At 41.7% G+C, this 24,443-nt stretch overlaps 1 protein-coding gene across 1 annotated transcript in view; it reads right to left on the minus strand.

Annotated features, from left to right (window-relative positions):
* TRIM24 (tripartite motif containing 24) overlaps positions 1-22,999 on the minus strand; it is a 58,690-nt gene extending 35,691 nt beyond the window's left edge. Inside the window, exon 1 of the mRNA XM_035561679.1 lies at positions 22,475-22,999. Coding sequence (XP_035417572.1) covers positions 22,475-22,877 — 403 coding nt within the window. The 5' untranslated portion in view covers positions 22,878-22,999. The remainder of the gene's footprint in view (positions 1-22,474) is intronic.
* Between the last annotated feature and the right edge of the window lie 1,444 nt (positions 23,000-24,443).

Consider the following 24,443-nt stretch of genomic DNA (forward strand, 5'->3'; position numbering starts at 1 on the left):
CACCTTTCCTAGATGCCAAGACAACAGAATGTCTTATTAGCACCAGGACATGTTTATTTTCTAAGAAAATTTCTTAAATGCTGGCATTAACATCTTGCTTTAAGAAAATTATCTTCTCATCACTGTCATTGCAACCAAAAGGAAAAGAATGGAAACTAAGTTAGGCTGAAATAATCACTTCCTCACAAGAGGAGCGGAGGGGTAGGCGCTGAGCTCTGCTCTCTGGGGACAGCGACAGGACCCGAGGGAACGGCGTGGAGCTGGGACAGGGGAGGGTCAGGCTGGGCGTCAGGGAAAGGTTCTGCACCCAGAGGGTGGTCGGGCACTGGAGTGAACTTCTTGAACTGATGGAGTTCAGGGATTTGGACAACACTCTCAGACATATGGGCTGTTTTCTGGGTGGTCCTGCGTGGAACCAGGAGTTGGACTCTATGATCCTTGTGGGTCCCTTCCCAACTCAGGATATTCTGTGATGACTTAGGATGTGGGAATCATCATGGAAAGCCTACAGCAGAACAGTCATGAGGGTCCAGACTGAGACAGATTCTAGATCTATACCTGCCATTTTAAGAGAAGCACGATTTTAGGACCTTAACAATGGTTGGAGGCACTGTTTAATCAATGAAATGAAATGAAATAAAATGAAATAAAATAAAATAACACCAATATATAACTCAGCAGTTGCACATTTAATTAAATTGGCATTGGGCTTAATTTTGTTCCTGTTTCACTTTTACAGTAAAATGCGGAAGTACAGAAACAAACGTTTCACTTTCTGAAGAAGAATTTAATTCCCATGTTTCACACAAGATTTAGATAACTTTTTCAACAGTGTTACTGTAATAACACGTCAGATGTAACGGGTCAACTCACTATAAAGGGGTGCTCTAGAAGACCACTAGTTTTACTTGATTAGCTCTTCATTCCTGAAATTTAGCCAGCAGCTTTCTACTTATGTACAAGGCATTTCATTTTCATCTGAAAGGCTACAATGCTAAGGCTGTTTTTATTATAATTGCCATTTTGCCAGTCTGTTTCAACACATATCAATGCAGTTTTCTTTGATATACATATTCTATATTTGTGCTAAAACTTTTGCAACTTTTTCAATACCATCATCATGAAGGATAATCAAGAAATCCAATTATGGTAGGCCAGGTAGTTAATAGAACTCCAAATGCTGAATTTCTCCTTTTATTAAGCAAATCAATTTACCATAGGCAAGAGTGAACGAATCTCGTAACACAATACACAAGCTACATACTTGCTGAACAAGACTTAAAAAAAACAAACAAAAAAAACCAACATTGTTACAGTGCCTATTACAAACCACCCTCTGTTCCCCCATTGCTCATTCCTGACCCCGACACAGCATAGGACTCTTGGCAAGTGACTGAGGGTCTGTGCACGTGTTTGGGAGCAGGGTAGAGAGAGAATCAGACTGGCAAACTGATTTAGCCATGGGTATATTTCTCCTGTTCTCCCAAGCTTCACCTTCAACCTCCCGATTTGCTACACTGACCAAACACTAACTACTCCTTATGCTAAAGCAACACAAGAAGCAGCTCAAGTATGGAAAAGTGCCAGTACTACAGTTGAAGATTAAATACGGAACCTTCAAAACAGATCAGCTTGAACTGAAAATGTGAGAGCAGGGGAGCAGAGAAGACAGGGGACAAGTTATAAAATGTGCTAACTACCTGAGTTAGAACCAACACCATAGCACTTAGTTAACTCTGTTGTACAGTATGAATAACAACAGTGGTCCTTTTCTGGCACACAGAGATGCCTGCAATGCACTTTAGCACCGATGCCAAATATTTCATTCGCATTTACACTGATTGAATATTGCCAACTGTAAGTTCAAGAGATTACGTAGAAATACAAGACTACGATGGTAGAAAGAGATGACGAAAGCGGCTCACACCTGTCAAAGTCCTCTTGAAAAGTTTTTCTAGAGTTCCTTATGCTGTCTAGCCCATCAGCTGGTAGTTTCTCTGTGATAACATATTTAAAGGGTAAAAAAAAAAAAAAAAAAAAAGCACTGCACAGCAGCTGTAAAGGGGAGGGAGAAAAACCGTGAGAAACAACCCTGCAGACATCAAGGTCAGTGCAAGGTCAGTGGAAGGAAGGGGTGGAGGACATGCTCCAGGCACCAGAGCAAAGATTTCTCTGTAGCCTGTGGAGAAGACCATGGTGAAGCAGGTTGTTCCCCTGCAGCCCTGAGAGGACCATGCTGGAGGAGAGGTCCACCCTGCAGCTCATGGAGGACCCCACGCTGCAGCTGGTGGACATGCCCTGAGGGAAGCTGCAGCACACTGGAGCAGGCCCCTGGCCAGAACTGCAGCCCAAAGAGGACCCACAACAGAGCAGCCCATTCCTGAAGGACTGCACCCTGTGGGAAGAACAGGAGCAGATCATGGAGAACTGCATCCTGTGAGAGGGATCCCACACTCAAGCAGGGGAAAGTGTGAGGTGGAAGGAGTGACAGAGAAGAACTGCCCACAAGCCCGAAGCCCCAGGACAGGCCTGAGAGGTGGGCCTGCGTGAACCTTGTGAAATTCAACAGGGCCAAGTGCAAGGCCCTGCACCTGGGTCAGGGCAATCCCAAACATCAGTACAGACTGGGGGATGAATGGACTGAGAGCAGCCCTGCAGAACAGGACTTGGCAATTTTGGTGGATTAAAAATTGGACGTAAGACAGCAACGTGCACTTGCAGTGCAGAAAGCCAACTGTATTCTGGGCTGCATCAAAAGAAGTGTGACCAGCAGGTCAAGGGAGATGATTTTCTCCCTCCACTCCACTCATGACATGCAGAAAAAGATGGAGAACTTTTTACAAAGTCATCATGATAAGGCAAGGGGTAACAGTTTTAAACTAAGAAAGGGTAGATTTAGCTTAGACATTAGGAAGAAATTCTTTACTCATAGGGTGGTGAGGCACTGGAACAGGTTGCCCAGAGAAGCTCTTGGTGCCCCATCCCTGGAAGTGCTCATGTCCAAGTTGGATGAGGGTTTGGGCAACCCCATGGCATGGGGGTTGGAACTAGTTGATCTTTAAAGGTCCTTTCCAACCCAATCCATTCTGTGATTCTATTCTATGATAAAATATTTTGCATGTACAGCAATGATCTGATGAAGGAGTTGGATGCATGCTTTGAAACCCCTTTTTCTCATCCAGTTTTCATGTATGAAGGCTTAACTCACAGAATGGACAGGTATCTGCTTCTAAATCTGATGGCAGCAACAAAACAGGACACTGCACGCATGAACGATTATTGTTCTCCCCAGCCTACTAAGAGACTTGATAGAAGAGTTTCACTTCTTTTGCCGTATAAAGCCGTAACTCACAAACAGTACTAAGCCAGATGGCTGAAGCAAACATAGGAGTGCACATCCAAGCCTTTTGCTAACAATCCAACAGGTGTTGTAGCAAGCAATTAACTCTAACTTTTTTGAACAACCTAAAGGACAAAGATATTTTCCACAGATTCTCTCATTTGTATTTTATCAGTTACAATAACACACAGGAAGAAGAAATGCAACAGAAAGACAGGTTTATACAGTCCCAGCATTTTCTTACTACATTCCATGTATGTAGTTGCTCTTAGTGTTCATCGGTATACCATTTTCCCATAAGCATTTAATTACACTTTAAACTGTTCCTTAAGCACACATAGAATGCCACTCCTAAATTAACCTCTGTAATAATTAACATTTCCTCCACCAAGTCCCTCTGCAACATACTCTCCTAGTGTTACACTGAATCTTCTTTTTTTTTTTTTTTTGCTTAGCACTATGGTTTGGAAGTAATCATGCAATAGATTTCTAATCACGCTTTATTTTATTGCAGACACTTGCTTCCTGAATTGTGCCACCATTTATTTCAGTGCTTTCAGGGCTGGGAACCCTAGCTATTATACTATGTTCTGTTCAAGTAGATTCAGATTCTGAGTAGTAGGATATTAAAAGCCACTCAGTTGATTTCCATATACAAATTGGTAAGAAAAATAATTCTGTTGAAACTATAGGAGAAGCATACTATGCCATAAAAATAGGAACTACTTTACTGTTTTAAAGGAAAGAAAAAATCCTCAAATTATTTTGCTACCCTCTCACCCCCCCCCCCCCCCATAAAAGGAATAAAGGCAAAAGAGAACAAAATCTGGAAAGTTGCAGCACAGTATATTATTAACTCACACACTATGGAAAAATATGAACTTTCACTAATCCAAAAATTATTTCTGTAACTGATAATTACTACACTAAGTACATATTCTGCAGGTACGTTACCAAGTCAGCCAAAACCCTGTATTTCCATAGAAGAAAAAAAAAACACACAGTATCTTTAAATAAACATTGCCAGAGCAGTTGTAATGCAGCAGCATCAGAAACAGTATCAGAATTGACTTGGCGTTTTGGCTAATGCTGTTCATGTTAAGGGCACTCCTTGATGGTGCAACTCTACTGTTTATCATGATTAAATCTGGATTAGGGGGAAAATCTCTTTAATTCCACATAAAGTTCTGATGCTCAATTCATTCTTGACCCAATCTAACGAGCTTTGAGATATTTGTGAGTGAATTGTACAATATAGTCAGGAGGCTTCCAAAAGCAAATTATTTTTAGTAAGCAGCAAAGTAATTCCCCTTCCTGAAGATACTCTGAAGACTTGCTAAGATAGCTACTTGCTAGAAATAAGAAGTTGATACTTGGTATATTTACTGTCATTTCCTTTCCTAATGCCTGGTGTTGCACCATACTCTAGAGGAAGAGGGAACCTCTGAGAACTAGATCTAGTATTACAAGAGGAAATGTGCCAAGGTCTAACTACCTTTCTTACTACTCCTTGAGGTGCATGGAGGTGGGGAATTACACATGGGTGACATCACATTTTCCTAACATCATCTCAAGTAGCATCACCCTCCATCACTTATCTACCTCCAGCAGTTTAAAGAGAACAAACACCAGAGGGGATCCATGCAGAGGTGACCCCAACGCAGTAGAGCAGCTACAGGACTAGTTAGCCAGGGACTTTCAGACAGGATCATTCTATTTTTGACTGGACTTTCCCCTCCCTCATTACCTCTTTGTTTCAAAGATGTTTCAGAAACTATGTTTCTCTCCCAACTTCACGTCCAGCTTCAGTCAGTTTGCAACAGATTTGCCACCCTTTCTTCCAGTCTAGAATACTATCTCCTACCAAACCTCATGTCACAGAAGATCACAGAATCACAGAATTTTCTCTAGTGGTAACAAGAAATCTGTTTTTTGGTTCTAACTGCTATCTGTATAATTCACATCAAATGCAATCCATTGCTTCCATCCCTTTAGTGCCCATTACAGAGCATCAAATACAGGGGGAAATAGAAGCAAGAAAAACCCACAGGATTCATCTGTAAAGCAACTGGAAATTTCAGTGTATTTGGGCCTGAAGCAGTGTAAAGTTTAGTGGACATGACCAAGAAAACAAGTATAAATGTTTGAGGAGTAGAGAGTGCACTAGAAAACCATGTACGGCTAAAAATAGTTAAGGTTCCTATGTAGTCTTAGCACTTAATGAACCTTCAAAAAGGATAGCACTGCAAGGAATAAGATAATATGCATTAGAATACCTTTCACAATCCCATTTTACACAGGCTATAGCTTTCAGATTTCAGAAACCCAATAAGAACTGCATAGCTTGCTTTCCTTTAATAACCAGCTATCACGCAAGTATCTTCAGTCAAAGATATAAAGCAAACCAAAGAAATTCACTGTCTATCAAAAAGGAAGGAAGGCTTGAAAGTGATTCTCCTTGCCTCTGTACAATGTCGTAAGCAAGGGGAAATCCTAAAGCGAGGTAGTCAGTCCATTGAGCTTTGAGAGTAACTATTTTCAGTGTGTCAATTTGTTTGTGTCTACGAAACTAGTGCAGGGGTATTTTAAAAGTATACTTCCATGTTTATTCTTGCTTAGAGGAATGAAGTCCTCAAGTGTCAAGGTTTATTTTTATCAAAATAAGTTTTTGATAGTAATTTTTTCTGTAAGTTTTTTTTGTTTGTTTGTTTTTTAAACAGAACAAGCATTTGCAGAGTGCTCAGACAAGCAGGTGGAAGCATTTTACTTAACTTGGGAGAAGTCCCATTATGATTTTCATGAGGATGGTAAAGCAGCATTAAGTGATCAGACCCTACATTTTCCATCTACTCCTCTGTACCAGGAAGAGTTCATGCAGTTCTACAGTGAGCTGGATCAAGAGAACATGGCTCTTGAGGTAGAAGAGCCAAAGGGAAGACATGGCCACCCCTTTTTAGCGGTTGCATCCACATATATAAAATGAAGCAACCACAGAACCTTGGATTCAGACTGTGCTTGAACCAGGCCTGGACACCACATCGCTAACAAAAGTAATAATGCTGGCTCTGCTGCCCCTTCATTTCCACCCCACGCCAACCTCTCTTGTGTCATTAGCAAGATTTATGCTGCCATGTGGTGAAATGGATTGGGGAATGCAACGTGGATTGATCGGTGGGTGTCGAGAGGGAGAGTTAGTTTCCAGTGCAACAGTTCTCACTTGCTGCTGACTCCCAGTGCTGTATGACTCTTCAAGGAATGCTAGCCTACATTTTAGACGTGGAAGGGAAACCACAGAACATTCTTGCACTTCTTCACAAGCCATGCGCTGCATCCACAGTAAAGCCATCTCAAGCCACTCAGCAGAATGGATTTGAGGCATATATTGTATTATTTCCAACTCAGTTCTCAATTTCCTGGGAGTACATTGCAGACTACTGAAGCATTCTGAGACAATAGGAGGAGACGGGTCTGGTCTGACCCAGTTTCAGCTCGTTTATATCTTCACTGTAATGAACAGGTTCCAGAGCCAATTTAGTAAAGGCATTGGATAATCATCTGTAGATCCAGAACAGTATTTCTGTTTGTAGATGCAAAGTGTTTGCTAAAAGAGGTCTTAACAGTTCCCTTTATTCAGCATAGATCAGTCAAAAAAGTTTTGTGAAAAGGAGCTCTCTTTATTAAATAGAGCACTTGAAAGCAGCTGGTAACTAATCTTGCCTAAAATGACACAGTCATTACAGAATAAATTAATTAGGCTTGCATAAGGCAATTTTCCCTCAGTTTTTACAGAATTTTTGTTAGAAATTTTAACTACAGAGATTTCAGAACAGAAAATACTAATAGTGAGTCACACGCAGTTAAGATTTTTTTTTTCAAATGTGCAGGCTAGTTAACATTAAGAGAAGGTATTTTAGAGACTGAAGACAGCGCCAGCTAGAAGATTTATAGCACAGCTACACAGAAAATTAGGGCATTTCAATTATGACCTATGGAATGTTTTATCCTCTCACTGTGTAGATACACACCATTAATATTTGCAAGCTTTTTCATTAAAAATGCATGGGATTGAGGGTAAACTGGATATATTTACACAGGTCATGTTTTTCTGTTAAAAACAAACATTTAAAAAATTTAATTCGAGAGATGGTACCATGTGCAGTAAAGTCTGAATAGATTTTAAAAATAATTACTGCTTTCCTCTCGTTTCTCATTAAGCCAATACGGGTGCTGCAAAATTGGCAACTTCTTCAAACCAGTTTGTTCCAGAAAAAGCTGCTCCTGTCTAGTTCTGACAGCCTGCTGCTGCTACTGGAAGGGAGATAGGTTAAACCAACCAGCAAGCACATCTCCAGGGGGAAACCAGCACTTACTGCCAAACCATAAACATTTATACCAACCACAAATCAAGCAGATAAGTTTATTAAAATCCAAATGCTTTATTTACCACCCTCTAAAAGGTAAATAGGTAAAAAAAAAAGACAAAGACTACTGTATTTAATCCCCCCTCTGGAAGAGTGTTACAGGCCAGTTTTTATGCTGCAGTGCATTGACTTTCTTGGAAAGCACTGCAGAGCTGAATTAAAATATTTCAGCTGCTCTGTGAAATGGTTCATTGTTTTTGCTGTACGTGCCCAATCTTCAAACGTTTCAGATACCACATACTAGACTTCATAAAACTGTAAATTTTATGAGGGCTGATGACCACTTCTTAATACCTTCGGAAATTCTGAATGGAGAGTTTACACCCACATCCACGGCTGTCCAATGTATTGCCTCCAACAATATAATAAGAAGTGCCATAATGGTAACAAAAGGAAATACTGCTATTGTGGGGCAGACAATATTTAAGTACAAGATTACGAGTAAAAAACACCTCATTGCCTTGCAACGGACATGCTTAAATGATGATGCAGAAGCTGTGAACAATTATGCCAATTTTCATTGCTGACTGTAGCAAGCATTTCTTTCATCAAAATTAAAATACATTCTTTCAAGTACTGACATTGACAAGTATTTCCAACTTACATTTAGGAGATATAAAATGAATTCCAGTATACAATATGAAGTAATATGCAAGGATTTTTACAATTCAGTGACATTCTTCCATTGTTTTCTCTGAGCAGCACAGCAACTTGAAAATATAAATACTAACATTTTGAAAGAGGCTTTGATACTGTCCACATATATACATTCTACTGAAATACCATTTTGCAGACACACTAGGTTCCCTTCAGTGCTCAAGTCCATTGTATCCATGTGCTTCTTGAACAAGGAAATTGAAACCTTTCTCCCCAAAGAGCAGAGTGCTAGGATGATGTTATTACTACTTAAAAAAAAAAAAAAAAAAAGAGCATCGGGGTAAAAAATTTGTTTTGCCAGAAACTCTGGTAAGGAAATAGATCCCACATTGGAGTTGTGAGCATGACACTGCTAGCAGTCATTTGCTTTTACATAGAAATTTCATAGTCTGATCTTTACGTTTTAGATGTCTCATCTACTACTGACTGATGGTTCAGTAGCTGCACTACAATGCATCTATTATCAGAAATAACAGTTATAAAAAAGTATACAAACAGATGATCATTTGGGCAGCTGAAGCCAGTCATGATCCTAAAAAAATGACAGCCCTTTGGAAGACACTCACTGAAGGTATTGGTTCTTTTTAACTCTTTGTTGAAAAGATGAAGTCTATACTCCAACATGCGAACCTTTTCATTGTTTCTCCCAGTTCCTCCATTTAGCCTCCAAACTGAACTACTGTTTTAAAAAATACCATAATGTTCCCATCAACTCTGAGCAGATGTGAAGGTGAAAAAAAAGTCTAAAAAGTAACTTTGAAGAATCTGGACCATATTAAGGGATCCAAGTTGGAAGCAGTACTGGGAACAATAGGTAAACAGCCTTTAGTCAGAGTATTTCATGAGAAATGTCATCCAAAACAGGAACACTAATACAATTCAAGGTCTTTGGCAAACGTGTCTTACTTCCTCCTCTCTTCTTTGAGTACTCAGATGCACCCTTGCAATCCTTTCTTTCATGAGTCTTTTCCCATTCTCGATATGATCACCACTGAAGAATGGGAAACTACCTATCAGGACTTGGGAGACCAGCTTCTTTGGCCCCCATTTTCAGGCCGCTAGCCTTCCGGGAGCAGCGATTCAGGTGCCTGAATGTACCTAATTTGAGGAGGATATCCTGCCTGGCTTCCAGCTACTATTCCAGAAGGAAATAGGTCTCCTGTGGATTGTGTAGTACGTATGCTGGTCCTTATTTTGAATATCACCAACCCTAGAAATTCAAAAGCGGCAGAAGTTAGTCTAGTTTGGATGGCTGAACCTCACCCCCCATCTACCCTGTATCACATACCTTTGCTATTACAGCTTCTGCAACTGATTTCAAATTACCAGTGCAAAACACTACTGAGAGGCACATGGAAGATCTCTTATGTGTTATCTGAACCAACTGCAGTCTGCAGTTCCAAAACAAAACTTGGTTAAAGTCACAAGTTTCAATATGCAGAGCTATCTACTTAATTGCAGTGCTTGCTGCATCCATCTGTATTCTGCTACACTGACATTTGTTTTGAAGTTCTCCCCAAGGACAAAGTTTCAGAAGTCATCAACACCTCTCCCTTGTATGTCCTTCAGAGCAACTCAAAACAGATTACAACGATGTAACAAATATAATGGAAGACTCCCATCAACTTCATCCAGAAATTGCACAAACAGGGAACAGATGCTCAGGAGTACATAGGAATAGTACGCTAATTTAGAATAATAGGTTCTGGATTTTAGATTTCTAGATTTTCTGCTAATTAGCGTCTCTTCAGTGACATGAAGAAGCACATTTACTATGTACAATGCCCGGAATGTAGATCCCTAACAGTGAGAAAGAAGGATTTAATATGTACGTATCAATAAATTCTGAATACTCATAAAGGTACGCTTTTAATCTGTGCTGAACTTAGTGCTATTACATAAAAAGTGCTTTCATTATTAACCTAGTAATCTTTTAAGGATTTCTAGGGATTTCTAAATTATTATTTTTTTTTTTAATCAAGCTGGCTGTTTGAAGGGACAGACATGATGAAAGGCACAACCAGTATCAGGGTGGGAATTTTCATTGGATAATTATTCTTAAAAAAAAGATACTTTACTTCCTGTCATTTCCATCAGACAGGTCTAAGTGCTCTCTAGGACATTACTATTGGAACAAAAAACTAAAAATTGAAACCATTTAATTCATTAGAGCAAAACAACCTCAAGATTCCCTAATCCAGTCTGACTACTTCCCACATTCAAAAGCTGTATCACACTAAAGCTTAAATGTCACGTGCAGAATTCTTGCATCTATGAAAAATCAACTCTTAATAGCAGCACAGAAAAAAATACTCATTTACTATACCATAGCAACTCCATAAAGTTAAACTTTACACTTGAAAGAGGTCTAGAGCTCTTCTGCAGTGTTGTCAAGATTTTAATACATTGGGTGGGATTCATCTTAGTGTTGATTTACACAAAGTTCCCTTCAGAGTCAATGTAGACCTAGGTAATACAGGCCATGAGTTACCTTATCCTAAAAGCAGATGTCTACAAATGGCCAGATGAATTGTACCTTAAAAACATTCCCTTATTTTGCATAACCATAAGTACACTAATTCTGCCATCCACTACTGGGCATCCAGTTGGATAGCAGGAATCCCTCCAATAGCTTAAAAAACAGTAACTAGAGAGGAAGATATCATGCAAGTTACAAACATTGCATATTCGGGCATAAAAATACAGGAACAAAAACCCAGCTCTCTTCAAGCTAACTTCTCTATGTGCTTAGTACCCCACAGCACTGTTGCAAGGGTTCAAAAAGCAAGGTGACCAGCTTTTCTAGTTCCCTCATAACTTTAAGACTATGAAGCTGGAGCAATATATGCAACACAAGGTCCATGTGGACTACACAGCCTCCAAGAACCAGTATAAATTGCGATGAAGCCTTGTTCCTTCTACTCTGACAATGCGTCGATATGAAAATTTCTAAATGGAACTAATAAAAAGTACCTCTTCTAGGTCAAAGAGATACTCTGATCAATTAAGAACAGTGACTTCAAGTAGGGGCCCAACAGCTCTCAGGATACAGCAGGGTACAGAGGCAGGGATACTACTTGTGATCCTATTTCATATCTCCTGGGGTTCTCCCTCGCTGTAGTCTGCAGAACAGAACTGAAGCACCAACTAGACACTGTGTTTAGTGTTCACTAAAGAAATCTAGTCTTCCTATGGGTTTCCCCCGCTTTCCAAATAAAAAGAAAAAAGAGAAGAGCTCCTTCAAAGGGTTTTTTTCCAATGGGACACTCCCTGTACCTAGAATGCAGCTTAGGGGAAATGAATCTTCTACTATAACTGGTCTTCACAAATACCATTTATCTGTCCTTTAGAATTACCTCATCTATTTCCACCTTCCTATGAGACACTGCCTGATAGGACTGATCACATATTAATTTAGATAATAAAGTTCTAGAAACATGACACAACATGACACTGCCTTCAAAAACAGTTTGGGAATGATATACTACTACTCCATTTTTAAGGAATACTCATAAGAGTTCCACCATGGCACTGTGATCCTTAACCTACTTGGCAGGTATAATGACAAATGAACAAAAAAACTTTCCAAGGTAGAGCAACAGCTATTATGCTATAGATTTGAAGCCAGACATCCTACAGCACCTATACCTTACTGCTCAATAATTTAAGTCAGTGGAAAGGCAGCCAAAGAAAACCTTATTAAATCTGACCTCATCCCAATGGAACTGGGAGCAGGAAAGAGAAAAATAGACAATAAATGCAATCGGGCTGGAACACAATACAATAATAGCATTGCTAAATGGACTTTAAAAGGATGCAGGATTAGCATTTAGCTTCTTAAAGAATCCAGAGTACATTCAGCTCTTGTACAAAGGGTGGAATGGAGGGAAGAAGACAGTAAGTTCAAGCCATTTGGGATGCCCAAATATAAGGTCATCTCCACATTGCCAAAACAATTGCTAGAATTATTACTTTGAGAAGAGATCTTTGGCCCTCTTCGGAGTGTAAGCAACAGTGATGATAACCTAGGCAACATGAGCTACCGGAAACTATGACTTTGGGTCTAAGCTGTATCTGGCCCTACTTATAAGGCTATGGCTAAGAAGAAAAAGGCAACAGAGGCAGTTTCCCAATGTGCGGCTGAATCAGCTCAGTTCATCAGGATACACAATTTTACTGATTGTGACAGTTCCAACAGTATATACAACAGACTCGTTTATTGAATGGTGAAAGCAATTCTTGCAGGTCATTCTTATGCTACAGGTAAGAGTTAAGACACAAAATTCCCTATTCCTAGTTTTTTTTTTTTTTTTTTTTTTTGTCTAATCTTCACTGCTAGAAGATGTGGGAAGACAACATACCCTTCCATACTCTTCTGAAGACAATTCCACAACACTGGGCTCCTTGTTTCCTATGAAACAGAGTAACCACTCTGTGTAACAACTTGGACTGTAACATTTGAAGAACTGGCTCCTAGCATCTCTAGACTCACATTCAGGCAGAATATGGGGGGAACCTGCACCTGTGTTTATCACAGGAATGAATATCTATATTTTGAGGTAACACTTACTCAGGCAAGATCTAAAGCATGAGCTCTGAGTTCATCCACCTCCGAGTTCTTGCCTAGAGAAGAGACTAAGGAAAAATTAAATAGAGCTTCTCAAAGGAGATAAGTTCCTTTAACATTTGTTTCAACTATGCAAGCCAAGTATTCCGATGTATTTTGGGGATTTCAAAAAATTTGCTATCTAGTGGGTTATACCCTCATAGTCCCATTGCTGGAAAGAGAAAAGTAATTAAGGCCAAGCACTCTGTAGTTGGTATAGCCAACAGTTCACAAGTAAGAGTGAGAACAATAGCTGCTAATGCACAATGAAAGACCCCCTAAAGAACGGAATGAAATTACTGAGGGCTTAAAAAACAACTGGTTAAGCAAGCGAAGGTATTACTGCAGCTGGGAACCTGAACACTCAGAAGAACTATACCTAACCATACCCAACCCCAAAGTTTGCTCCCTCCAGGGTTCCAACACTCCCAGGGCATTTAGTCAATACATTACTGAGGCCTTGCTGTTAGACGCCACGTATCATGACGCAGCTCTGTGCTCTTTACACAAAGCTTGTCAGCTAAACTGACTGTCTTTATCTCAGCAGCTGACTGATCAGTTGTCCATTACCCTATTTTATCATTTTGAGTCTGAAAGTTGAATTTCAACTTTTGTTTGAAAACTATCATCACAAGTCACAGAAGTTCTCCAGAAGGCAAAGATGATTCAGAGCTACTTCCACTTCTCCTTAAACCAACTGACTAGAAGGGTAGGTACTTTACACTCCTACATGACTTCAGCAAGTAGTTTACTCATTTTAAAGCAGAGTCCATGCTGAAAAAAAAAACACATTTCAATTTACACTTTTAGTGTTCAGGCCAATCTCGCACACAACTCATTTCCAGCAATGGGCCTGTTGGCGCTGGGCTGTTTCAGCAAGGTGCCGTACCTTGCCTTTAAAGTTAGAAGCCTGCTCCCACTTTGCAATGTCTTCTCCAGCCCTAGCAGAGTGCTGCAGCTCTCCACCCTTCTTTCTTCCTACCTACTCTTTCCCCGCACAGCTGATACCAGTGCCTCCCAGCCAGCAATGCTGCAAGCGCCCTGGTATCCCAAGTTCAGTGGTGGTGGAACCTGAACTTCTCTTGGGCTCGTTCACACTGCAACTCCTGCATCTCCTTAACCGCGTAGCAGGGCTCAGTAACAGATGCCTAGAAATGAATGACTTGTGTAAAGTGAACTTCTAAGTCCATTACATGCTTTCTGAATGCAAGCAGACATCCTAGAACATACACAGGGTTTTTTCCAAGTCAATATTTATGTAGAAATAGTCCCTTTTTTGACTATGTACAGTACAGACAGATTTGTCAGCTCAATAGGAAAAATACATACTCACTTCTCAAATTAGGTAAGCATTTTAATTCAAATGGTATTTCAGCTACAGCCTTGGGGTTTTTTGTTTATTTATTTATTTTTTAAATTGTGCTAGATTTACTTGAGGGACTAAACAGAAAGGGGAACTTGCCACTTAAAAAAAAGTAGCCATGGGCAACTCACTTATTAATCAGAGGCAGGAATCTTTCTACAGTCAGAAAGCAAATGGTTCAGTTCTTATCTACGTACTCCTGCTTAAGGACAGTTTAGCACTGGAGTTTTAGATTTTTGTTTTGAAATGAGGATGTGCCTATGACCCAAATGCACTCGAGAAACAAGGGCCCTCAAAACCCATGAATGCAGTTCAAACAGCTGAACCTCACTTACTGTCATGCTTTTTCCGTAGCCCACTTATAAACAACCCCAGAAAACAAAATAGAAAGCTTGTTTAACATCACTCCTCCATTCTAAGTTAATAATGTACGTAAGGCAATATACAATTTTCCCCAGAAAAAAGGCTCAAATAATCTTTTACATGAAACTCTGAAGAGACAGAGGAAACAATTCTTTTGCTCAACTTTGTTTTATACGTGACTTTGCAAGAGTGTTTCTTGTTAAGAATGGTGTAGTTTTCTTAATTACTTCACACAACCATTTCCCGCTTTGATATTAAACATTTGTTTTCATACATTCTCTCTGTCCTTTAGAAAATACATGTAGATAGTTCAAGTAAAGTTTCCAAATAGAATTGAGCTGCAAGTACACAGTTTAAACGGTAAGTGACTCTACAGCTACTTAATTGTTGAAGTAAATTTTAACAGGATCATTGGAGTTTTTCTATGACCTTTAAATTAGCTAAAGACTAAAAAAAAGCATCAGTAAGCTGTTACTGCAGATGAAATTTAAACAAGAGATAACAAATACATTAAAAGATTTTTTTTTTAAAGGAAACATTCCATGTATAAATATCATTCTATGGGAAACACCAATAGGAAACTACTCAAGGGAACAACAAGTATTTTCATTACAAATCACAAAAAAAAGGCAGAATTCACTTCTGTCATTTGATTTCACTAAGCCTAGAGTGGATGTAACAATTCCCTGCTCCCCAATTCATTCAAATCCAGTGATAACAGTGCCTTCCAAACCACTGGAGCTGACTTGGTTCACCATGTTGCAGGAATTAAAACTGGTGATCAGAGCCTACACAGAGGACCTAACTGCCTTTTCATACAACCGTGATCTCAGAAATGATACAACCTTTTGATTAAACCCCCCATCACATCGTTCTGTGTTTTCAGGACTGCCAGCTGTGTTGTCAAACCCACTTCACTTACAGTGCTGGTAACTAGAGTCTAAGCAGTTACTAGAATAATACGTTTTGACCTCCATTTGCATCATCCTTTTCCAGAAGGAAATCTTGATATTATTCACAGTTCAGCTGGATCACCTGCATAGGTCCCACACACAAGCTACAGGGCCATATTTACCTGAAGAACACATTAGTGTTAGCAAATCAGCAGAGACTATTGTAATAGAGCATTTCTTGTTATTGTAAAACTTTTACAAGCCTTAATTTTCAATTAAAGAAATAACAGATTTGTCATAAAGTCAGTTATTCACAGCAAAATCTAGTCACGTTGAAGTTAAATTATTCTTGGTTTTCCCCTGCCTCACTTTTAGATTAGCTATAACAGGCAAAATACACACTTCACAAGTTTCCTGTTACTGGGAAATTCCACTAAATTATATGGAAATTCCATTTACAGCATCTTAATACAAACTTGCACAATACTGGCATAAAGCTTTTCCTGTACAGAAGTGCAGCTTCTTTAACAATACTACCTTCAGAAGCAAGAGTTTCATGGAAATTCCTTCCTTAAATTTAACAAGCTGGTTAAAGTCAGGCAAACACAACCACTCTGTAGTACTCATAAGTCAGCAGGCCAACTTAAAAGCCCCTGCTTTTGGATGGCCTGCTAGCTCCTCAGTACATTTCTCTAATGAATGAACTAGACCACAAACAATGCACACCCCCTCCTCCACTTGCCTCTTAATGAACCTGTGCTCCATTAAGTTATTTTTCTCCTGTTCTTCAGACGTCATTTTCTAAAGAGGGATCTCTGTCACATGCATTCAAACAACCCAGTGCACTTTCAACTAGATACACATATGAGAATTTCTAGTACATTAGTTTATATTTCCTCTGCTGTTCCTTATGGTCAAAAATTTCTTTCCTTTTTAGGAATATTAATTGCTTACCACAAACATTATAATATAGTCTTGTACTGAACAGAATTGGAAGGCTTCCTTCTGAGGATTTAAATCTTTGCTCAAAAAAAAAAAAATCTAACACAAGCTCAACTATTTTGATAACTTGCTACAGTAACTTCTAAAATGCTCCTAACTCAAATGAGCCTGGCTACCCCACTACAGCTGTTTTAACACTCATCTGATGTTTCTGATGGCTTCAGCTTTTTAATCGCCCACTTGCTATTGGTAAAAAATATCAAGAAAGTAAATGCATCTAACCCACTCCGAAAGTACTATTCTGTAAAAATGTATAGGGTAATAAGCAAGTATCACGTGCTTATATTAAGCATATATCGGAGCAAACATGATTAAAACTTCTCTCAGTATCACGTAGATTATTATTTTAAGTTTGACTGATTTTATAACTTGCTAGCCAAATCAAAACATCAATCAGGCCATCAAAACAATAATATTATATTTCACCTGTAGCAATATTAAATGCTTTTCACATCTGGGACTCTGAGAGTTTTCAATTCAATGTAAGCACAAATCAAAAAAAAGTATGAAAGGTATACCTTATAGATATGTACAAGAAAGATATGTATGTTCTTTTCAAACGCAAGCACTCCCCAAACTCATTAAGTTTATTATAGGTTAAACAATTCATTTCAACTGCATGAAGTTTAACAAGAGCAAGTGCCAGGTCCGGCACCTGGGACAAGGCAGCCCTGGCTATACATACAGACTGTGCGACGAGATGCTGGACAGCAGCCCCTCAGAGGGGGATATGGGGGTTGTGGTTGACAGCAAGCTGAATATGAGCCAGCAGTGTGCCCTGGCAGCCAGGAGGGCCAACTGTATCCTGGGGTGCATCAAGCACGGCATTCACGAGTCGGTCGAGGGAAGTGATTGTCCCTCTCTGCTCTACGCTGGTGCGGCCTCACCTCGAGTACTGGGTGCAGTTCTGGGCACCACGGTACAAAAAGGACATTAAACTGTTGGAGAGTGTCCAGAGGAGGGCAACGAAGATGGTGAAGGGCCTAGAGGGGAAGACATATGAGGAGCGGCTGAGGTCACTGGGCCGGTTCAACCTGGAAATGAGGAGGCTGAGGGGTGACCTCATCGCGGCCTACAGCTTCCTCACAAGGGGGAGTGGAGGGGCAGGCGCGGATCTCCTGTCTTTAGTGACCAGTGATAGGACACATGGGAATGGTGTCAAGCTGCGACAGGGGAGGGTCAGGCTGGATATCAGGAAGAGGTTCTTCACTGAGAGGGTTGTCACACACTGGAACAGGCTCCCCAGGGAAGTAGTCACCGCACCAAGCCTGTCGGAGTTTAAGAAGGGTTTGGACTGTGCACTTAGTCACTGTGGTCTAAAATTTTGGGTAGACCTGTGTGGTGCCAGGAGTTGGACTCGATGACCCTTGTGGATCCCTTCCAACGCAGGATATTCTATGATTCTCTGATTTCCTGATGGCACCCTAACAGAAATAACACTTGTAAAAGGATGCATAGATGCAGCCACAGATGTGTATGTATGTGGGAGTGTATGTATACATAAATAAAATATGGACTCTGCAGCACTGAAGATGGAGAGAGTTCAGTTTAATCAAGTGGCAATATGCATGTTGAAATGGAAATAATCTAATGTAGCAGGCAGATAAGAAATCTTGAGTCTTCTTAAACTGAAAAGAAAAAGGTCTTTTCAGGACCTGAAAGAAAAGTAGATCTCTACCATAAGAAAGCTCAAATGAAGCTATGTTATCCTTCCTAAGGATCCTAATTATCAGACCTAAAGAGGGAAAGAACATGTTAAACGTTCTTATTTCTCTGTATGTAAGTTATTTCAAAAGCTGTATTTTCAAGATAAAATGAAGTGATGGCGTCAGAAAGTCCAGATGACAGCAGATATCAAGATCAACTGAGAATGTGAAAGAGTTTGAAGCTATGTAAAGACTGACTGTGGGACATAATAAAACAACCGATGCCACCTGCATACACAATGGGCATATCAAGAATTCCATCTTCATTCCTTGCCTTGCAGATCCCCAAATTGTATTGGCATATAAATATTTCTGAGCATTAATTGGCTGAAATGTGAAACAAACAACACTGAAATCCTTGTTCAGTAACTCTGAAGTATTTATTCCTTAATTAAGAGCAAGTATCAAACATATTTGAGTTGTTAGTCTGGACACTCCCTAAGAATTTATATCCTGGGAGTGTCCAAACATCCCATGGTTTTAACTATCTTCATACAGATCTGTTTGCTGATCAGTTTGTCTACAGATGAAGCAAAGAAGAAATGTTTTCCTCTATCATTTTTTACTATTGACACTAGTAAGATTTAATTAGCATATCTGCATAAAGTTTTGCTACACGTTTCTATTCACGAGTTTTTCCACACACCAGGTGCCAATATACTTTGTGTGCAGACCGATGACAAAGAGCAAACAAAAGCATGTTTACAACTTGAAACAAAATAAATAGGCTTAAAAAGGAACAGAATCTCAATCCGTAACTTTGCAGTTACCATCTAACTCTTTCACATTAAAAATTTCCACTTAAGTACAATGATGTTCAGATACTCCCTCCTTTATGAATGCTGTCCTTTCAATTAAGCAAAGCCTACTACGTCCAGTTGTTGAAGGACCACCCTGCCCAAAACTTGGGTAAACAATGGATTTATAATAGCAACCTTCTCATACACACCAGTTGATACTTGCACAATCAAATAGTAAAGAAGGGCCATTTGAGAAACGAAAGGAAAACACACATTAAATTAACCAAGGTATTTACTGGCAGTATCTGTAGACATTTGCTCACAAGCAAGTATTGCATTTACAGACCCAGTCTTGCAGCCTTCCCCACAGTTCATAAAGTTTCTGCCCAGCAACCAGTCATTTGTCCATGAAATAACCAAAAAAAAAAAAATCAACTATATCAAATAAATTGCCATTGGACATCCAGAAAACAAGCAGTGAGCTTTCTGGTGCTAACACCGTTGAAGTCACACAGCTAACTCTGCAACACCTTATACTTCAGGAATAGTACAAAGATCAGAGATTCCCAAGTATTCTTCTCTATAGAAATCATTTTATTTTAAAATTGAATGCATGTGACAGTATGGAGCATATCCGTACTGTAGACGGCCTCGCCATCAGCCTACCTCTACAAGAGGAATCCTGATTAACGCACACCACAAGAAACTCCTTGTGTCTTGAAGCTTTATCATTGCTACTACCTATGCTGAACTTTGCATTCAAGTAAGTAACACCAAAATTCATAATTTGCTCTAGATTCTCAAGTTTGAGACATTTTTCACAGCACTCCTTTATTAGTTATGTTTTTACAGCAAGAGAACCAGTGTTCCCACAAGTCAACTTCCAACGTACACACAAGTATGTCAAGCAAAGGACCTTTTCTGCTTGGAAACAGTTTCCCAAAGACAAAAAATAAATGAATAAGACCCCACATAGCCAGACTATACACAAAATTAATTTTTAGTTACCTGTTTCTCAACTAACGTGGACATGAGCACAGCACTCCTTTGCAAGGCTGGCTCACTGAAGCACTTGTCAAATCAGATCCCTTCCTTTGTTCCAGACTGACTCCCTTCTATCAATCTTTCTCCAGGCTTTTCTGTGCCTCGTGCTACTGCTCAGCACACATGCATAAGCATCCTTTCTGTTTATCTTTCAGGAGCTGCTTATAGTTTGTAATTCTATTGTGGGCCTTACCTAGGACATTCCTTCTAGCAAATAGCTTCCTTGCTGTTTATTTCTTCAGTATAGGCACAGTATCTTATAATTTACATCATGTGAGGCGTTTACTGTCCAGCTTTCTAAGCTGGTAGTGTTCAGTTTACTACTTCAGATGATTTCTCATAAACACTGTGCAACATATTACCAGAGGAGATGACAGATTTCCACTGTTTTGTCCATCCTTCTGTCTTCTGAGACTTTAGGAACTCCTCCAACCATAATATTTTTTTCCACTATAATCAGCTTTGTACAGTGACACCATTTTTTAAAAAATCCTAATTTAAGTTTACAGTGTTTTATATCAGTCGGAAAAACAAAGCAGCCAATGCACATCAAGTTCACAAGTCTACAGTCATTGTCAGTTCAATGAAGCCAGAACGGTGACAAGAGAAGACCTAAGGAATGTGTCAAGAAGAGTGGGAGATCTATACAGGTCTCTTCTTCCTGTTGGGCAATGAATGGTAGTGTGGAAGCATGCAAATAACTAGAAAGAAAATAGAATAAAAATCATGTCACCAAAAAATAGCATGTATGTACACTTGTCGAACGGGGAGGAATATGTATAGTATTATTCATTCATACAGAACCAACTCATACAGTCAAAAAGAGTGAACAGAACTGCCAGCTTACAACTGGTGCACAATTCATTGTTTTAGCTATCCTTTGTCCTCTTGTAAGCAAGCATTTGAACAGCACTGATCTTTTCATTCTTTTGGTACATCTCACTTCATGCTCAGCTATGAACCCCTATTTGTGCTACATTTAAATATAGCATCTGGGAATTGAGCTATGCTGTTCATGACCTCAAAACTTGTAAGACAATTACACACTCCCTCAACCTATGTTGCAACTCCTGAGCTAGCTGCATCTCTACCCCCTTTCTCACTTCCAAGTCACATCTGGAAATATCCTGCCATACACCGAAGTTTGTGCTTTTTATGTTCCTCCCATGCAGGATTTCACAGTTCTACTCCGAGATGTATGAGCAATAACATCTCTGGGATCCACCAAGCTTAAAAATAGTGGCTTTGAGTCTCTCAGCTTTTCCCAGTTCTGGGACTTCTGACTAGACAGTTTGACTCCCACATACACAACACATTAAAATTAAAGTCTGAATGAACACACTAACACAGATAGATATCCATGCAGATGAAGAGGCTCGGCATATCTTGCAAATAAACTATGTGGGTCTGACTTTCTCAGACATTCTCAAGCAAGGTGTTCTCTCCAATTGTCCCGATTAGTCCTCTCTCTCGAGTGTTTTTCTTAGGAAATGCTGCAAACACTTCACGTATTTGAGTTGTAATCTTTTGGGTCAGATCTGCCAGCAAGATTTCTCAGTAAAAACATTAAGAAGTGTGCTTAAGGAACAGCGGCCAATACTTGCTCAGCAGTGGCTAATCTGGAGCTACTGCTGCCTTCTTCACGCAGAATTTTTGCCTGAGCCCCCACTGCGTATCCCAAAAAGCACAAACACCGCTATCCATCACGTCCTGTAAAGAAGCTCAGTTTTCATTACGCTTTTCTGTTGAGATTCTCTAGGATCTCCACCCGTTTCCACTAGAGGATGCCTGCTTGCACCTTTTTCTAGGATAAAGTTGCCTTTAACCCAATAAAGCAGACCACTAGGACTAGGAATAAAAGCGTCAGGAAGTTGCTCCCAGGCTGTAGCAGCTTCTCAACCCATCCCCGGGCTGTGTTTTTAAACACCCTCGCTCAAGCTACGGCGGCAGCACACGGGCTGACCAAAACTTTGTGCCAAGCACCCCGCGCTCGGCAGAGCCGATTTGGGAGGTTTTAAACCAACTCCTTCCCACAGCCCCCCTCCACGTGGACGAGCCTCCCTGCTTGAGCGGCGGGGGGACCCTGCCGGGGCCGCGGGTACCGGGGCCGGGGGGAGGAAGGAGAAGGCGCAGGGAGGAAGAAGGGAAGCCGTCCCGGCCGGGGGAAGTCGGCGCCTTCCCCTCCGAAGTGGGAAATTTGAAAAGGGAATTAAAAATGCGCAGGGAAGCCCTCCGCCCCGCCGCCCCCGCCACCTGCCGTCGAGCCCCTCGTCGCGACAGCACCCCCCCCCCCCGCCTGTCGCGACACGCGGGCCTCCCGGGGGGTGCCGGCGCCTTACCGGGCGTGCAGTGCAGGGGCGAGGAGCCGGGCGGGGAGGGGGGCTCCGGCGGCTGCGGCTCCTTGTGGGGGGCGGCGGCGGACGCGGGGGGGCCGGCGGGGGGCAGCATGAGGTAGCGGTCGGGCGGCGGCAGGCAGCGCAGGCACACCGAGTGCAGGCAGGGCAGCAGCTTGGGCCGCCGGCTCTGGATGGGCTGCCCGCACACGCCGCAAGTGTCCAACAGGTTGAGCGGGGCCGCCTCCCCGCCGCGCTCCGACGGGCCCTGGCGGCTCTCGGCCTCGTTCTCCCCGCTCAGCGCCGCCGCCCCGCCGCGATCCGCCGGGCCGGGCAGGGCCCCCCCTGCTGCCGCCGCCGCCGCCGCCGCCGCCGCCGCCGCCGCCGCCGCTGCCGCCTCCTCCTCCATTGTCCTGTCCGGAGCGCCGAGGGGAGGGAGGCGAGAGCGGGGGAGGAAGGCGGGACGCCCCCGCTGCCCCCGCCGCTGCCCGCGGGGTTGTGCCTGCCCCGCCGCGCCGCACGGCCAACGGCCGGCACGCCCCGCCCCGCCCCGCCGCCGCGCCCCCTCCCCGGGGCACGCCCCCTAACGGCGACGTGCGGGGAGCGCCCTCCCGGCCCCACCGCCCGCTGGGAGGCCCCACCCACGGCGGCCGTTGGCGGAGTCCCGCCCGCTGCCGGCGCCCCGCTCGCCGCCCTCGCTGCCACGGCACAAATGGCCGCACCAGGAGGGGCGTCAGGGGGATTCGGCGCCTCACGGAGGCTGTGCTCCTCGCCACCCGTGTTAGGTGCGGGCGCGTGCCTGTGGAAAATCTCTGTTCGGTTTGGCGTGTGGTGTGCACACCGCCGATCACAGGTGCATGAGCTGACTGAAGTTGGTTGGGAATCAGTACAACTAAAAAAGTACGGTTCTGGTTTGGACACAAAATTTTATTGCATCAAACGCTTTAAGGACACGTCCCTACATAAAACACTGCCTGCATTTCAGTTCCAGGCTCAGAACACCTCTTGGCAATCCCACCCAGACCCTAGCGTCAACCGCTAGTAAACAGGAGCATAAAGAAGCCACACATGACAAAAGACTAATTTCTTTAGCTCATAGAACAACTGCTTACAGGAGCAGTGTCATGATTCAGCATGTCTCACATCCATAATTCACCATAATAACAAACCAATACTACAGGTTGTTGGGGGGGAAGGCACCAGCTTTGGACTTACAGTGAGGAACTTTTAAGAGATAAATGTCATTCCCTGCTTACAAATATCAACACAGGGGCCCAACCATGCCTTCTGAGCTCTCGTCTTGCCAACACACAAAGAAAAATGTCACCAGCCGCACTTTCCTGGAGCACACCTTCTGCCTCTCCCTCTGCTTACACCCCATCCTCCTTTTCCTCCAGCCACCATCTTGGCTATGGGACACAGTGCAATGATGTGCTGCTAATTCCTTGTGACAGGAGCTAACATGCTGAGAGCGTGTAAACATTAGTGAAGAAACAGGCTCAGGAATTAAAGCTAATGATGATAATACGGGTTCTATAAGGTGAAAAAGTATCAAAATGCTACTGGAATAGGCCTGCCAGGAAGCAAGTGATAACTGAAGTACATTTGATTAGTTTTGATAGCAAACATGATTAGAAAGTCAACAAGTAATGTATTTTTGAGGAATGATAGAAAGCCGGAAGATCATCAAACTAGACAGTTTCTGTCACTAGTGTAAGCTGTTTCACCAATAGGTGTCTAGACAGGAAAATAGAGATTATCTAAAGGTACAAAGACCATCCTGCATTTGGACAGATGCTTTCCTGGAAATCATGATCCCCATGAAAAGCCAGTGTCCCAGACATTACTAAAATTATAAGATTTTGTTTCCTGCAAAGTTTGTTTGCTTGGGATGTTTGCAAAGTGCACTCAAACTGTGCTGTAAAATCTGTAGTTGCATGGCATCCAAACAGCACCTGATTTAAAATAAATGTTT

Source organism: Cygnus atratus, chromosome 1 (genome assembly GCF_013377495.2).
Source record: "Cygnus atratus isolate AKBS03 ecotype Queensland, Australia chromosome 1, CAtr_DNAZoo_HiC_assembly, whole genome shotgun sequence".
Classification (NCBI taxonomy): domain Eukaryota; kingdom Metazoa; phylum Chordata; class Aves; order Anseriformes; family Anatidae; genus Cygnus; species Cygnus atratus.